Below are 17,608 nucleotides of genomic sequence, written 5' to 3'. Positions count from 1 at the left end.
ACTAACGGTTCGAGAGAGATGCGCAAAACACACAGACAAACAGACGTTCCTGCAATTTATAGATAGATGTTGTTTTGAATGTGCTGCTTGTGAATCTTTACTTTGCACCAGTTAACTCTGTTCCAGCTAACAATATTTGCAAATATGCACAAGTTATCTATCCATCAATAGGCCAACTAACCTTTTCTGCATAGGACCCTGGCCTGTTACTAATCACACCACACCCACAATCCCAAGGGGCCAGCCTTTCGGTAGAGAGTGGCTAAATATGGATTATTCCTCTCTCTGAACAAGTATAACAAGTTTTTCTTTGAATAAGCTTGAACAGCTTGAAAAAGCTTACCTTTTTTTCCTGTTAACTGATCTCCCTTGCGGTTTGTTGTTTTGTTCTCTTCTCTTGATAGGGGTTCAATGAGGCAGAGATTTGGTTTGATGGGAGAAAGTGAATCTAAATACTTTATTGATTGCCTCAGGGAAATTGTTCAGTTGCTCACAGTCAAATTACAGGTAAAAATAAGCGTAAGAAAAGAGTGAGTCAATAAGTGGATAAAGAAAAATAAAGTAACACAGCTACAGTGCAAGAAATAAAAATGTTAAATAAAGTGAGGTTAGGTCAAAAACTAAGATTTATATTCTTAAAAATATTATGTTGCTAAAAACAACAGGTGCTATTGTGGCTTGTTTTGGTGTGAGGGTATTATTTGATTTTTTTTATAAAAGAGATACATTGGAGGAAACTGTCTAAAGACAGAGATCCCCTCATTTAATCAGGAGATGTGCAGTCAATAGCCAGCAGGGGACCGCGCCTTGCTTTTTATGGCGGGTGGTTGTTGCTGAGCTCCACAGAGGAAATTTGCAGGGCGTTGTCTTTGAGGGAATACCAGAGAAAGAAGAGAAGCAGGAACGTGTCAGAACAGGCTCACCCAGGCCTCCGGGCAAACCCACACAACAAAGTATATAACCACTTCCATTCTCTTTTTCTTTCTCTCTTTGCTTAAACCCCATTCTGACAAACGCACTCTTTCTCTGCTTCTTCTCTCTTCAACTGTGTTTCAATTCAGTAATCATATATATTCTCTGAGGTCTGCATTACAAGGCGGAATTTGGTCCCATTTTTCATTAATGAAACCATTTTCTATCCCAATATTTTCTTCTTTTGTGTATATCATTTGCTGCCTTCAGAATCCCACAATTCATTTTGCAACAGTTGCATTGGTTGTTTATTGCAATATTCAGGTGGTCCTTTTGTAACTCTCAAAGTCTGTTAATACCGCATGATCACATCATTTATAAAAACATTACTCTTTAAGTTACCTGGTTTAAACACAGTTTTATGCAATAGTGATGACTGGCCAAGTAGACATTGCTGAAGAGTTATAAACTCCATTAAACTCCAACTCTTGTTCTTTTTAGCAGCTTGATTGACTTTGTAGTTAATCAGATGGCCATACAAATAAAATGATGTTAGATGTATCAGGGTAGATTCTAACAACTATTATTATCCGTTAATATGTAGATTATTTATCAGTTTTCCTGCTGGTATTTCCCACTTCGTTGCAGTTTTTTGAGGCCAAATCTTTGGTGAAATACTTAGATTTTTTTTTTCCTTCACTACCTGAATGCATCCTTCTTAGTTTTTGTCTCTGTTAGGGAGTAGGAGCAAGTTCAACCTGGCCTTCTTTGTGATAGCGTCCCTTAGGATCCCATCTCTAAACTGGGATGTGGCAAACACCTGTTTCTCTCCCTCCTCCACATATTGTCTTTTTTCCACATGCCTTTCATAGTTTTCCAACTTCTTCATAAAAGTTTTATTGATCTGGTTGAAAATTATTTACTGGTTTTACAGAGGTGTACAGGGTAGGAACATTCCAGCAATTGAAAGGTATACCTGCCAGCGTGCGATCAGTACAGTGTGCTGCCCACTGTCTACGTAAGAATTGCTGTGGCCTGTTAAGACATGACGCTCAGCATAGCTCACGCAGGAATGAGGGAGAACCTTAGTTACAGTCTCAGGTCACAGAATAACAATCCGTGCAACTGTGAGATAAATCGTTACGTTTCCTCTTGGGCTGTGGCAAATTATTATCTAAATCATTGATTACTCTAGCAGTTTTTTGTTGTTGTTGAAATGCTAAGGTTCAGAGATGGCTTTAAATTACCAACTTTGAACAACAATTAAATGTAATTAAAAAAGAAATGAAGGTATTTAATTTGTTATGATATGGAACAGAAGCTGATACTCCTCATGTGGGAGTTGCAGGAACGAGTAAATTTCTTTGGGTGTGCTTACTTGATAACAAATGAACAATTAACAATTAATTTGTTAAGATAGCTGTACATTTTGTGGTGGTTGACTCATCAATCAAACAATCATCAGCTTGATTGATTTGTTTACCCAGTGATTACATTGGAGCAACAGTAACAGTTTCCTAAAAGTACTGCAGTAGAGAAATTACTTTTTTCACTGAAATGTAATCGAACCAGCCGAACAGAGCAGAATGTCAAACTCCACTCTGTTTATCTGTTTTAGAACAGCAATGCATTACTGCTGTTTGGTTTTAAACAGTTTCTTTAAGTTATTATTTACTTACACACTTACTAACATCAGTTGGAGAATACCTTCTAATATTGTCTTCAATCGTTTTTTTTAATTTGTCTTAATACTGATTGATTCTCCGATGTTGTTACAGACTCATGAGAGTGGCTTTGCTTGCGTTCAGAGTAAAGCTGCAACAATTGGTAAATTACTTAATTAGTCGATCAACTTTAATCAAATTAACGGCAACTATTTATAAATTGATTAATGGTTTTGAGTCTTGTTTTTAGAAAGAAAGAAATCTAAATTCTATGGTTTCAGTCTCTCAAAATTGGATTTTCTTCTGGACTTTAATTCAAGTAAAGTTGATATATTTGGTTTGAGAATGTTAGTTGGTCAAACAATCAATTTAAAGACAACCCCTTTGGGTTCTGGGAAGTTGTGATGGACATGTTTCACCATTGTGTGACACTTACAGACCAAAAATGAATCGATCGAGAAAATAATCAACCCATTATTGATAATGATAATTGTCAGTTGCAGCCTTAGTTCAGAGTCGGACCAACTGGATCTTCAGTGTTTCATAAGGCTGCTAACACAAACCCAAGGGATTTATTTGATTAACATTTGCTATGTTTAGGTCTGGTTTCCAGAGTCTCTGCGAAACAATTTGTCTGTTTACTCTAGTGAAAACTTATGTTTGCTGTGTTTCAAACAGGCCTTTAGCAACGCTAAGACTGCAGAGAATAACAACTCCAGTCGCTTTGGGATGTTCATCCAGCTCAACTATCTGGAGAGTGGTGTCATCAGAGGGTAAGGCACCATGTTTTATTTTTACTCACCAACCTTCTCTACTCATTTAGTGAATCTTCAAGGCTTCTGCAGTACAGTTTATCTTGGTTGATATATTTGTAACATTTAACAATTTTTCTTCTTGTGGCACAATGTCGGCAACCACACCAAAGTTGCACAGGCTTAGTTGACCTTCTCTTCTTGTGTCTCTTGCAGTGCAGTTATTGAGAAGTACCTACTAGAAAAGTGCCGCCTGGTGTCCAGAGATCAAAAGGAGAGGTATAATAAAGACTCACAGAAACAATCCTAGTTCACTTTTTATTTTTTATTCAAACATTCAAAATCTGGACAAGGAAATTAATACATAACTGGTACCAACCTTGTTCACATTATCACCAAATTGTACCTGAACCCTGAATTCTAATATAAGCCATTAAAAGCAGACCCTAAAAACACTTTGGATGAGGCTCATTGTAACCTAACCTTAACCTTAACACCGCTGTGTGCAGTTAAAGGTTTAGTAAATAATAGAGGTGAAATAAAACCTAATGTGAGCCCTGAGTGTATCGACGCTGTGACCTCTGACCCGCAGGAACTACCACGTGTTTTACTATCTGCTGGTGGGTGCGTCCAAAGAAGAGCAGGAGGAGTTTCATCTATTAAAGCCACAAGATTATCTCTACCTCAAGCAGGTACTTTTGATCCACACACAATTTACATCAGCAGCGATAGAGACAGGGGAGCATGAATATAAGACATGGTGTGTCATTTGTTATCAAACAGGAGGAAAACCAGTGGTAGATGTTTTACAGAGACAGACTCATAATATCTATTAACCTTTCAACTGCACTTCAACTAGGCTTACAGTGCACCTGCTTTCACTCAAAATCATTTTATTATATTGAGGATTGAAAGCCATGTTCACATCCTGATACCTTTGCCTGTTTAGTCCTGTTTATTTATGTCTTGCTGACACCACAAATGATTGTTCTGTCTGAATTTGGATATGTGTAGAGCCTTTTTTCCCTTTGGTTTGTTTTTAGTAGCTCTTGATTTAGGATTTATAGTGCTCCAGCTGCAGTCGCAATTCATTCTAATGACTAACTACTGTACGTTTTTGTTATTGCTTTGCTCAGACATTAGAAAATTAATTGATAAAGCATTTTAGCTCAGTCAGTTGTAGCATCATTTGTTGTCACTCACTGAATTTTAACATGTGTGTCCCTGAAGACTGAACAACACAACTATCAAAGCGATACAAATTTTAAGCTTTTGAAAGTCAATTTGAGATTTGAACACAACTTGGAAAATCTATTCTAGTGAAGTTATTTAATTTATAGAGAACACATACAAATAACATGTCAGATAAAATCCTCAAATAAAAACAGGAAAATCAATGAATTGTATACACCTCTGTGGTTGTGCTTAATATTTCTCCCCTTTCTCACCGTATCTGATTGTTTTCCAGGAAGACCTCCATTTAGATGAGGAGAAACTTGGACATGAGTATAAGAGGCTCCATCAAGCTATGGAGATGGTTGGCTTCCTGTCCTCCACCAAGAAACAGTATGTATGAGTTTAATAATGAACAACACAACTGGAATGCTGCATGCTGGAGTCAAATTGATCCGTGTAACTACACTGACCTTTTAGGGAAAACTCAAAAGAGTTAATGGATGAAACACTTTGTTTCTGCAAAATAAAAAGATTTTTCATCAAGAACACAACAGCACATGCAAGGAGGTTAAGATTGTCTCAGGAATGTATATACTAACAGTAACGCCCACTCACTTAGTCTCTTTGAAAGGTTGAAGAAAGATTCGAATTACAGAAATATTTGAAAGAGAAATATTTTCTGTACACGGCCTGACAACATTTCACTGGGTTTACAGTGATGCTGCCCAACTTTCAGTTAGCTGTAGAAATCTAAACAATTACGTAGGTAGGACAAGAAATTTGAGAAATTGGTTTCTGCTTTCTATACTGGTGTCAGTAACAGGTCAGAGCTTGTCAAGTCAAGCAGGGGAAAATTGCACATGGCATGTCAACAACTGCCTGGCTGCATTTAGACGCTGCATACACATAAAAGAGCTAGCAGCATAGTTTGTAACCTGTGCAGGTTGGTCCTCCTGGTGAATAACCACACTGAAGACAGTAACTGTTAAAGCGAGTAAATATTTAGAGTAATGGAAACCTAACATGCATAAAGTCAGAAACTACGGACAAATTAAAATGCTAATTTTTCCTTTTAATAAAGGGCTTCATACAAGCCTACAGGGCAGTCACAAAGATCCAGTAGAGACGTATTTGCACACAAAGTAAATTCCATAAAAATAGCTATGAATTCTGTTAAGTCGAATAATTTGTCAAGGCATAATTTTCCTTACATTAACAGTAAGCTGAACTAACTAAGTGTCTCTGGAACTGCATGTACATGTTTGTAGGCCTTGTTGACTGATGTAGCTGAAGAGATATATCAAAATAAAACAAGACAAGTAGATGGCTGGACCGTGTTTGGTCAATGTTCTAAATTGTTACAAGACTAGTCGGTAGTAGTGTCTTCTAATGTGAATTCCTGGATATGAAATTTTCATCTGCAGTTTTCTGTAGTGGTCCCAGTAATATTTGTTCTGAAAGTGTAGTGCACACTTGTTTTACAATATCAGCAACATGACCCCTAATGTATGCCAAGATACAAAAATGCTTAACTACACAAAGAGAAACAAGAGTACCTTTTAATTTGTAACATTCACCCCTGCTCACTACTCCCACACAATGGTATATGCATTAAACGCTGAATGTTTGAAACGCAAGTACAGGAAAATTTAAATTTATACAGAAAAAAACAGTGGCATCAAAATATTTTGCCATTTTACATTTATTTCAGCAATGTTAAGCTGTTAGTCGGCTACAAATGCACTAGGCTCTAAAAACAAAAGTTAGATCGTGTTAAACTGAAGTTAGATTTGAAGACCAAAACAAATACAAAACACGTCAGTCAGATTTGTTGTTAAAGTGGATATTGGGACTTATGCCCTTCACAGAATATACTTAAAGCTGTGGTAGGAACTTTATTTTTGGCTTTGTTGGGCAGTATTTCTGTCATATTCTTTCAGCATTTTGTAATCCAGGCTTCAGTAAGAGGCCTCACTCTACTTCAAATTCTGCCTTTTTTATTCTACCCACTGCAGCTTTAAGTAAAATGCAGCAGTGCAACTGAAAATATACAGGAAGTAAAACTTTAGTAGATGCTTTTCAGACATAAATAAGATACCTGTTTGTGTCTGTGTATTTCCAATGTGCAGCATATTTTCCATCCTCTCTGCCATCCTGCTACTGGGCAATGTGACATACAGACTGTCAGAGAACTCTGAAGTCCTGGAGGTTGGACCTGATGAAGTTTTGTCCACACTGTCGGACCTTCTCAAAGTAGGTTTCTGATATGAAATGGTTGGTTTTGTATGCTAACTGCCACATCATCATCTGGAATTATCAATAGTTTCTGGTTGATTTCTAGTGTTCAACAAAAACCCTATTTTTGATGAAATCCCAATAGTTTGAGAATATTTTCATCTCTAGAAGTCCAACTCCTAGAGATGAACTGTGTCATTGCTACGCCTAATTGGCTCTTTGTATTGTTATAAGAACAAAGTTGTTCCAACTTGTTTTGTTTGTCAAGTACAGTAGTTAGTAGGGATTTTCTGTGTGATTGATATATGTTACAGTGTTGTGGAAGTGTATAATGATTTGTTTATATTTTTTTTTTCCAAGGTGAAAAAGGAGCTACTGGTGAAGACTTTGACCAAGAGGAGGATAGTGACCGCCAACACCATCGTAGTTTCACAGTACACTCTACAAGTGGTATAGAGTTTAGATTTAGTATTAAGGCTTCCCCTTTAAGTGAAATTATTAAATATTATATGAATATAATAATGTGTATATTTTGAGTTGTGGTCTGCAACAACTTTTTTTCATTTGAGTTAAAGATGTAATTTGCTTTGTTTGATGTCTCTGTACATTTAGGCCCCCACAGTGCGGGAGTCCATGGCCAAGTCTTTATACAGTGCTCTGTTTGACTGGATCCTCCTTCACATCAACCATGCAATGCTCAACAGACGAGACATGGAAGAGTCCATCTCTGTAAGTTACACAGACAAAGACTGCAATATTGACTGCTGGAGACTTACTTTTTAATTCAATTGGAAGAGAGTAAAATAGTTCTTCCAAATGGTCCTTAAAAAAAAAAAAAAAAAAAAAAGGAAATTGCATGATTTTTAACTTTAAAGTTAATTTGCCACTGGAATTAATTGAATGTCATTCTTCAATTACAATTCTTTAAGTACAATGCCGTACAATGCCAAACGGGATTATAAAATGTCCGTGCATTCATGTATCTGAAGTCAAAGTTGCATTATTGATCAACAATACTTTCATACGTATATACATACTGTAGGTTTAGCAGTAATGTGCAGAATTAATGCAAATAATTAATAAAATGATCTGGTTTTCTGTGTTCTGCCTTTTTATATGTGGGTTATGAATATTCCTCTTTTGTTTTTAGTGTTTGTCCATCGGTGTTTTGGATATGTTTGGATTTGAGAACCTCCAGACAAATAGCTTTGAACAGCTGTGCATCAACTACACTAATGAGAAACTGCAGTATTACATAAACCAGCACATCTTCAAGCTTGAGCAAGTATGTCATTTATTTTAATCTTTCATGAAATTCAGAGGTGGTTAGTATTCATTGTTTATTTGGACTTGGCATGGGTGGCACTTTGTTGTTGGATGTCCTATTGTATTTGGAACCTGTGCAGTGGCTGGGTTATCACTGTGCCTGCAGAAGTCTTTAATTAACTGAAATTATGTTATCGAAATTCCGAGAGACATTCTACGGTTTAATATACCATTAAGCAGTCCTTTAAGTGTTTCTTGGTGCTTTTATTTTTTCAAATATTTTTTTTAATCCAGTTGGCATTTAGGAGTCTTAAAACATGCAAGTACTGTACATACTGTTTGACTGTTACTAATCTTTTTTTTGTCAGTGCCACAGAGATTTACATTCACTTTCCCATAGCAACCTAATTATGTAAATGTGATCAAATATATTCCAGGAAGATTATCTGTCAGAGGGCATCACCTGGAAAAACATTGACTACACTGACAACACTGGCTGCATTCAACTGATCAGTGAGAAGTCTACAGGACTCTTTAACTTGCTGGATAAGGAGAGCAAGTAGGTGAACTTTGCTTGTAACATGATCCCTGCGGTGATTTCTCACACTCGACATATAATGGTAATATTATACAGGTCAAAAAAAATCAAGGCATTTGCAAAAAACATTTCAATACAATGTAAGGACAAACTGGTCAGTCTGGTTACTCTTACAAAATGTTTCAGCAGAAAAGAAAAGAATTATTCCTTTTTTGAACAATAAATGACAAACACCATCTGTTCTGTGTCAGCTGACCAGTCATGACAAGAAATCCAGCTGGACTTGTGTATTATCATATCATCTCAGCAAGTCCGCATCAGTTGCCCAGTGTCATTTCTGTTGCTGTTGACCTGCTGTTGACCTAAGTCGGTCTAAATTTCTTTCCCATATACCATATGTTGATATTAATATTCTGTCTCTCTCTTTGTGTATCATCAGCCTTCCTAAGGCCACAGATGAAACCCTGTTGGACAACTTTAAGCAGCAACATCGGAACAACCCATTCTTTGTGCCCTCCTTGAATAAAGAGCTGACTTTTGTCATTCAACACTTTGCTGGAAGGGTTAAATATCACATCAAGGTGGAGTATATATTTCCCACACTGCAAACATGTTTGTTCTACAAAGTAAATAAGAAACATTTGAAATTCAATAAATGCACACTGTAACATAGTGAGGGTCTGCTGTAGCCTTGTTAGATAAGCCACCGTGGGAAAAACCTGGAATTCTTTGAACTAAGTAAATGATTATTGCTGCTCCCTCCACCAAGAATACTGTTGTGAAGTTTAAATTTGTGAATACTCGTAATTCATGTGGATCTCTGTTTTGTGTAACTACATCAAGAATAAAAGAAGACAGCATGTTAATTGGGATATTTCTTGTTCTTCAGGATTTCCGGCAGAAAAACACAGAGCACATGCGTCCTGAAGTTATATCACTTCTACGGAGCAGTGAGCGGTCATTTGTGCATCACTTGGTTGCATCCAGTCCAGAAGCTCTGTTCAGATGGGGAGTCCTCCGAGCCACCATCCGCATCCTCACAGTATTCAAGAAACTGGGACGCCAGAGGGCACAATCGAGTAGGTTGCTTTAGTTGATAATTAAGCTGCAAATTTTGGCTGCAACCAGCAACATAAATAATTCACCCTGTTTAAATTTTCAAAAAAAACAGCAGATGTGTCTTTGCAGGAATTTTTATTACATGTTTATTTAACTGTTTTTCTGAATGACTCACCACAGTATCTGCCAGACGTAGCTCCCGCAAGACCTTCAAAGAGAGACTGTCCAGGTAAATTTACTACACTCATGTATTCACTCTGGGTTTTAGTTTTACTGCCACTGACATGTCTCTATTCAAATTTGATTTTCTTTTTGATACAACCAAATGTGTTCAAACTGACAACAGGTCTTAAATCAGGCAGGCATTTTCTGTTTTAGAAAATTAACAATTGATTAAAAACTTTAGCCATCAGCCATCCAGATTGGGTAATGGGTAATTTATTTAGTCTTAGATAGCTGTTTGATTAAGCGTTATACATACAGGACATTTTCTCTGAGATCAAGATCTCTTTTGAAAGAGAGACCTAAGACCATATTACATACACACAAGACCACAACAAGAGTTCACTAAAAACAACTATCACAATTGCACATTTAAAAAAAGAAAGATGTGAAATATTACATAATGTGAAAATGAGGCAGACTATTTGCTGATAAAGTTGAAGTACCTCTCTGATATTTAAACCAACAGCATGACTCTGGATTTCTCCTTTGATCGTTCCGATGAAACTCCTCTTGACGTATTTGAAGACATCTTTGTCAATTATGAAAATAGAAAGTAAGTGGGCCTCGTGGCTTTGGTTTAAACACACTGATTTTAGAGTGTTATGTTGTTGTTTTTTAATTTCCAGGAGGAGCTGTATGTTAATTGTAGCCTCATTTTGTTTGTATTTTCTGTAGGAAAAGTCGAGCTGGTCGACAGAAGCAGCTCATTCCCAAGGTAACGTGTAATAAAGGGTGCAGTGTTGATGGAGCTCAGAGCTTTTTAAATCATTTCCAAAGCAGCACTTCTACGGAGATGGTTGTACATCTTAAAAGTGAAAGAGAGATTCATTGTTTGTTCATTCTTCAGTTTATCCATTTATCCATGTGTCCATTAGTCCTTTAGATTTTGGATTCAGAAATCTCACAGACTTTTTTTTATGTTTTATTAAACAGAACCTCATGGATTTGCATTCCCTCCGACATATTGTTGCTCTGGCCGCGCATGACCGAACCAGCAAATTCATCTTCCACCCTCATCGGCACACAAAACCCCCAACAGTTGGCACTCAGTTTCAGGTTTGTTCTCTCTGTACCTTTGCTGACTATTATTGCTTTCTTTCATAAACTTAAATCATGACTTAATGTGACAAATGTGGTAAGGAAAGATTTAAGTGTAATCTCAAAAATGAGATATCAATTATTTGAAAGTTAAGAGTCACTTCCTGCTGTCATAATAATTAAACCAATAACCATCACTCACTGATCTTCTGTATCTCACAGGCCTCACTCAGAAGGCTGATAGAGAATGTTGAAAAAGCCGAGCCATTCTTTATTTTCTGTGTTCGCTCCAATAATGAAAAGGTAACATCATATTTTTGTAACATAATTTTTTAAAATCTCGTCTTATTGTACATGTTGGAATGGATAACACAGTTCATCACTTGGGAAAATGTTTTGTTTTTGCAGAAGAAACTGCACTTTGATGATAAACTCGTGCTACAGCAAATCAAATACACAGGCATACTGCAGATGGTTAACATCCAAAAGTCTGGCTACAGTGCCACCTACACATTCAAGGTGGGCAATTATTTGAGAATGATGATGTGTTTGTTTTTATATATACAGTAACAGAAACAAAGTCTAATTTTGTTTGGAAAGAAACAAAGTCTGGTCCTTCTGGAAGTAATTCCGATTGTGGAGTTTTTAGACCAAATCTGAGTATTTTCTGGACTTAGTCTTTAGCTCATACTCAAACCCTGCATTTTTTTGGAAGGCTCTAAACTCTAATCTGTTACCCAGATCAAGGCTATTGCCTGACAATAAAGAGATTAGTTCAGCTGGTCACCTTTTTGAGAATATGGAATTAGATTCACCTCCAACTGATGACAGTGTAATCATTGTCATTCATACAAAACATTTATCATTGATCCTGAAATATGCTCCTTATTAGCAGTCCAAGGAAATGTACCGACAATGTTTCTGGCGGACAATTTGGACCCCTTTTTTCTTAGGCTCTCAACCAATATCATCTTAGAGCAAACAATTCATATTTTCTATCTTTCAATTTCCTCTGGTATAGTTCCCAGAATTTGGATTATGGCACATGTTGTACCCCTACATGAGCGATATCTTAATAGACCAATATCCTAAACTGCAAACTATGTCTGTCAAAGGTGTGAAATTTCTGATAAATGATCATTTAAAGTTGTTTCTGTTTAGAGCTTCCATTTTTAGTCTGTTTCAGTCTGGTTTTAGAGGGCAGGGCACAGTACTATAACTTCTTGTATCATTCTTAGATTTTCTTTTTTTTCCTTTTTTTTAAACTCTGTGCCGCGGTAGATCATTGCCTGCACTTACAGATGGCTTTTCTAGCGTTCAAAGGAATATGCATTACATTAAAGGAATTTAGAATGAACATCAAATCTAACTCACTTGTGATATTCTCTTCTGATACCAATTTGCACTTCTGATACAGTTTTTTCTTTATGACAGGAATTTGTTGAGAAGTTCAGAATGTTGCTTCCAAAAGGAGCTACGGTAACACCTGGGCACATAAATGAACTGTTGGAAAGGATGGAGTTGGATAAGACCACCTATCAAATAGGAAAAACCAAGGTAACTACTCTTTATCATATTAGTAATTTATTCTGATCTTAACTTACCATAATGGCCAGGGGATGAAGGTAACTTTCCCATGGTTGGAAACTTACTTCAAACTGAGCCCATCCATGAGTACTGCATGTACCCATGTTTCTGTAATGTGTTTTGAATTTAAAATATCTCAAAAATGACATGAAGAATTTTGTGAACATCAACATGTATTTTAAGGCAAACGGTTATTGTCTCTTTTTGGAGAAAATTGTCATGAATCGGAGAACTCTGTCACTTCCTAAAAAGACATTGCAGATTTCATGCTTCATAAAAACGCTATAAAGTCACATAATCAGTAATGCATGTATTAAAATGTACCACAGAATACAAAGTGTTCCCAATGGTTTCATAATTTGTGTGCCTTTCTTTCATCTACTTAGGTGTTCCTAAAGGAGAAGGAGAGGCAACTGCTCCAAGACACTCTTAACAAAGAAGTGATGCGACACATCATCATCCTGCAGCGGTGGTTCCGTACCTGTCTGATGAGGATGCACTTCCTGCAAAACAGAGATGCCTCTAGGATTATACAGGTAGTATTTATGGTATAAAAAGATACAATTGGAAATTTCCTCATTGAGACTACTAGACAATAAAACATGTATCCCATCACAGGTTTCCAAGGATGTTGTAGATAGTCTGTCTCTTTGGCTTCCCTGCTTCCCCCATCAAAAACAAATATTCCCAAATTGTCAAGAACAAATAAAGCCACAGCAGACTTATGTTGACGGAGGATTTGTGGTGTTTTTCAGAGGAGCTGGCGTGAATTTTACGAGAAACAAAACAGAGCCGCTACAGTGATTCAGACTGCATGGAGGAGTTCCCTGAAGGCACCAAAGCACCAACATAAGACAGAGGATGATGAGAACACGACTAAGACCCGGCCTGGACGGGACAGGTATACGTACCACTAAACGTACACTGCTTGCATTGTAGGAGCACCAGTTGTTCTTATTGAATAAAATGTCACTTTAGTAGAGTTTTACTTGTTTTAAATAAAGTAAAAAGGCAACTGCACAACTTAAAAATGGAGGCCAACACATAGAAGGTTGATGGACTTGGTGGACTGAATGTTAAGTCAAAACCACATCAAATGGTGTGCTGGTCTTTTTTTTTTAAATTATCATTTAAATCCACAGAAGCTATATGAAAAAAAGAAACCTCAGAGTTGTTGCAACATAATGTCCAAGCTACACAATGGGCCTTTACTTAAATCCTGCACATCACACAGATTGCATTGATTTCAAGCCACTCTTTAGATAGATAATATACTGTATTTCACACCCCCATAGCAAATTTTTTATTAGGTGTGTCTATCTGGCAGTGAATGTTGTATTCAGGTGTGTAACGGGTAGAATATTATTCAGGCAATGGTTTGAATCAGCAAATCATTTTTAGTTAGACTTTTAGTTTGTTAGAACTAGACAGTTCATTTTGGTGGAATTAAAATCAAATCCGATAAAGCATTAGCATTTATATTATGAATATGTTGCTGTGATGCCAGTCTGATTTGGTTCTTACATAGCAGCTTGAAAACAAAGGAGTTTAAGAGGCAGCACAAAGTGGAGCTCAGCCCCAAAATAACCCAGCAGAGGTCCAGGAGCCAGGAGAAACCAGAGGGCAGAGGATCCCCTCCTCTTCTCAACAGACCCCTCTCCCTCCCACTGGACTCTAAAGTTGGCATTGATGATGGCTCCAACAGCCCCTCTAAGAGCAGCTCGCTTCAGCGCTACAAAGATATGGGGGGCATCAAGAAGAAGGCCGAGAGGTGGAAGGAAAGACAGAGCGAGGGCGAACTGACCGATGAATCAAGTCCAGAAATACGAAGACGACGACATGATCAGAAAGATACGCTTCTGTAAGCATCCTGAACTACTAGAAATCTTTCTGAACAAATGTTGGTGTTCTGTTTATATGGTCCCAACAAGGTGTTTTAAGTTTCTATGTTTGTATCTATTGTCTATCTCATAACAAGATGTTTACATTGAAATTAGTGCTGTCAAACGATTAAAGTATTTAATCGCAACTAATTACATTAATGTCCTAGTTAAGTTGCAATTGATCGCAATTAATCACACATTTGTATCTATTCTAAGTGTCCCTTAGTTTCTTTTTGTGCCGTTATTTTTTTTTTCTCATGTTAATGCTCTTATCAACATGGAAAAGTGGATCGGCTTACTTTGTGCAAATGTTTTTTTCCATTGAAAACAGCATTGGCATATACCCTACTGTAGTGTTCAAATTAACACGTAACATTCTCACTTTTCACACTTGAAAGTGAGAACATTCACACTTTGAATCTCTCACACAATGTAACACTGTCCATCAATAAACAGGTAAAAACAAATACTTTGACGAGGGGGCGGAGAATTGGCATCAGCTGTGTGCTTGGCCATCACCGTGCTGCGATGATAGCTAACAACAAAACACACAGATAACTTTGGTCTTGTCAATTGAACCATTTGGCAACTTTTAAAAACTAAATTTTTCATTCAGAATCTTATTGGCATCTATTTTGGCGTCTCACGCTCGCCATCCACTCAAAACGTGACGTTACTACTCTTTGGCCAGCTCGCAAGCCCAAACAAGTGTGCGGCTTGCCTGTTTTGTTTCTGTTTTAGCTAAAGCTGCTGTGATGTTGTAGTTTTTCTAATGTTACTAGTTGTTGCAAAAGCATGTGGAAAAAAAACTACAAAATTTGCTAGGCCAAAAAGAACGATAATCTGGTGATCAAAAAAATGTACGGTGTTAAAATGGGTTTGCGTTAACGCCATTAACATGTTTAACTGACAGCATTAATTGCAATACTTTCTCAAAATGTATATCTTGATACTGTTACCAATAATTGCAAAGTGTTTTGTTTTAGTCCCACAACAGTCCACAGTTCTGCTTCAATTTCCTTCTGCAACACAGGTGCAAAGGGATGTCAATGTCTGTTGATCAACTGACCAAGATCAGCTCATCTGGCTCTGATAGCTCACCCTCTATCAATGAGGTAACCTTTGTCGATATGTTATTGCATAATCCAAAACACAAGATCATTTAATCCATTTTCCTTTTTGCTTCTCATACAGTTGTTGATATTGTCTTGTACAACAATAAATGTGAGCATTGGATTTTCAAACAACTGTAGTTATGTAAGCTGAAAAACACACAAATAGAGGCTCCTTATACATGAATCAAAAAGAAGGCCTCTCAGTGTGTGCCATATCACCTTTCCTGACCCAATCAGGTCAAGGCGCGTCTTTGCAAGCTGCCCAAACATAAACGGCGCTTAGCCTACGCCCGCAGCGGTTTGATGGTTAACTTTGGGGACTCCAAGGAAAGCGAGTACTGGAGCTATCCTCTGCCTCCCATCAGTCCCCATGGGTCCAGCCTGAAGAGCTCAGCCAGTTGCGGGGATATCCGGGCCCACAAATCCCAGGTCAAGGTACTGACCAAAGGGACGTTTTGACCACAACTCTGCTCTGCATGCAGGCCTTGCATGTGTATGTCCCATTTCTGCTCTGCAACCCAGGAGGAAAAAAGGGCTGTTGCTTCCAAAAAAGAAAAAGAAAATTTCAAAGCCCATTTCCAAAGCTCATTTCTGATCTTTTTTGTCTCTTTGCCCAAATGAGCTGTAGCCCAGCAGGTATAATTCTGATTCCCTGTGGAATAGGGTGAATTGCTTTTTACGGGTTGCTGGTCACTTCAAAATTAAGACAGGGATTGTGACTTTAATCATTTTTGTGTATTGCTTAATTTCTGTTCAATCTGATTATGTTTCCAATACAAAAATGATAGTAAAATATAACATATTATAATGTTATTATACTATAGGGAAATTATCATATGTAAGTCATTTGATTTATTAAGTCATAAACACACCTTAATATTATAAATTTTTTAGATTTAGGTGGCATACATACTTGAATACCGTTATTCACAAAAATCATAATCAATAATTAAAGCTGCAAGCAGCGTTGGAAAGGATCTCGTGCCTCTGCTGCCAAAGCATAGGGATTGGGGCAAACCATCACCAGTCAAAAATAAACTCTCTGCTGAGTTCAGTGATACCTCACACAAGACTCTACCTTAAATGGGTCACCAGTTATGAAAGGGGCAGTGGTTTAAACATTGGGGGCGGGAAAAATCATCATCAATGAAGAAGAAACTCTCCGCTGAGTTCAATGATACCTCACCCAATGGTCTACCTTAAACGGTTCAAATGTTATGAAAGTGGGCGTGCCCTAAGCATAGTGGGCAGGCCGAACCCTCACCAATGAAGAAGAAACTCTCTCCTGAGTTCAAATGACACCTCACACAATGGTCTACCTTAAACGGTTCAAATGTTATGAAAGGGAGCGTGGTTGAAGTATAGGGGGCGGCTCAGTATTACATGTCGACCACACATAAGTTTCATGTAAATCGGATGATATTTGTCATATAAGGCTGATTTCCTGTTGCCAGCAGGGGGTGCTATAACCAAAAGTCAATTTTGGCCTATAAATATCCTCAGGCCTGGACAATGTACACTAAAGTTGCAACAACTTCTTTGTTCAGCAATAAATGCTCAAAATAGCCACCATGGCCGCACCGTTTGATGAAAAGTTTTGCCTTTTATAACTTTTCATCATTTTTAGATGACACCGGCCAAATTTGAAGTCGATCTGATAAAATCTCTAGGAGGAGTTTGTATAGCACTTTGACTTTTAGGCCTTCTTCCGGTTGCCACTACTAATTAAACCAAAAAAGGTCAAAGTTTAGCTGGTGGCAGGAGACAGTGCAGCTTTGCATGAGTCAAAAATGGACTATCGCTATGTTGCTAATATTTTATCATGTTTACGTGGCCTGGTTTGGTGGTGGTGGTAGGGGAGATGTGGTGCAGCCGCTGCCGGGCAACTAACTTGAACTAACAGAACAGCACATTTGGTTTTCTTGTAAAATGTTTTTTGAAATGTTTTCATACTTTTGCAGATACCAGTAGAAACTGATGGGTCAAGGTTCAGTTTTCCTGCCAGAAGCACCAATGAGTTGTCGGGACAACAAGGATCGGGACCACAGGGATCTAACCAATTACAACTCACAACTCCTGAGAGGTAAAACCCTCCACTCTGTTCAAATGAAATTGCTCAATGTTTTGAGTTTTGTCATGTTTATTTGATATGATGCTG

The 17,608-nt window shown here is 37.6% G+C and overlaps 1 protein-coding gene and 1 long non-coding RNA gene across 12 annotated transcripts in view; both read left to right on the top strand.

Annotated features, from left to right (window-relative positions):
- Positions 1-17,608, top strand: part of LOC116698725 (uncharacterized) — a 350,926-nt gene that overhangs the window by 79,359 nt on the left and 253,959 nt on the right. The window lies entirely within an intron of this gene.
- The window catches only part of LOC116698701 (myosin IXb), a 31,023-nt gene that overhangs the window by 4,820 nt on the left and 8,595 nt on the right, over positions 1-17,608 (top strand). For 8 of the 11 annotated variants that reach the window (XM_032530795.1, XM_032530797.1, XM_032530793.1 and 5 more), the window contains 24 exons: positions 3,255-3,349; positions 3,545-3,607; positions 3,921-4,020; positions 4,797-4,894; positions 6,634-6,757; positions 7,100-7,189; positions 7,352-7,468; positions 7,890-8,024; positions 8,443-8,564; positions 8,983-9,124; positions 9,433-9,622; positions 9,783-9,831; positions 10,294-10,380; positions 10,503-10,542; positions 10,761-10,883; positions 11,088-11,168; positions 11,274-11,384; positions 12,300-12,422; positions 12,839-12,988; positions 13,208-13,353; positions 13,981-14,313; positions 15,369-15,450; positions 15,688-15,885; positions 17,412-17,533. In XM_032530795.1, the coding sequence (XP_032386686.1) occupies positions 3,255-3,349; positions 3,545-3,607; positions 3,921-4,020; positions 4,797-4,894; positions 6,634-6,757; positions 7,100-7,189; positions 7,352-7,468; positions 7,890-8,024; positions 8,443-8,564; positions 8,983-9,124; positions 9,433-9,622; positions 9,783-9,831; positions 10,294-10,380; positions 10,503-10,542; positions 10,761-10,883; positions 11,088-11,168; positions 11,274-11,384; positions 12,300-12,422; positions 12,839-12,988; positions 13,208-13,353; positions 13,981-14,313; positions 15,369-15,450; positions 15,688-15,885; positions 17,412-17,533 (2,921 nt within the window). The remainder of the gene's footprint in view (positions 1-3,254; positions 3,350-3,544; positions 3,608-3,920; positions 4,021-4,796; positions 4,895-6,633; positions 6,758-7,099; positions 7,190-7,351; positions 7,469-7,889; positions 8,025-8,442; positions 8,565-8,982; positions 9,125-9,432; positions 9,623-9,782; positions 9,832-10,293; positions 10,381-10,502; positions 10,543-10,760; positions 10,884-11,087; positions 11,169-11,273; positions 11,385-12,299; positions 12,423-12,838; positions 12,989-13,207; positions 13,354-13,980; positions 14,314-15,368; positions 15,451-15,687; positions 15,886-17,411; positions 17,534-17,608) is intronic. The other 3 variants (XM_032530799.1, XM_032530796.1, XM_032530800.1) reach the window with 2 other exon arrangements.

This window comes from Etheostoma spectabile, chromosome 12, assembly GCF_008692095.1.
Source record: "Etheostoma spectabile isolate EspeVRDwgs_2016 chromosome 12, UIUC_Espe_1.0, whole genome shotgun sequence".
Classification (NCBI taxonomy): domain Eukaryota; kingdom Metazoa; phylum Chordata; class Actinopteri; order Perciformes; family Percidae; genus Etheostoma; species Etheostoma spectabile.
The sequence above is the reverse complement of the archived record's forward strand: the minus strand, read 5'-3'. Positions and strand labels throughout refer to the sequence as shown.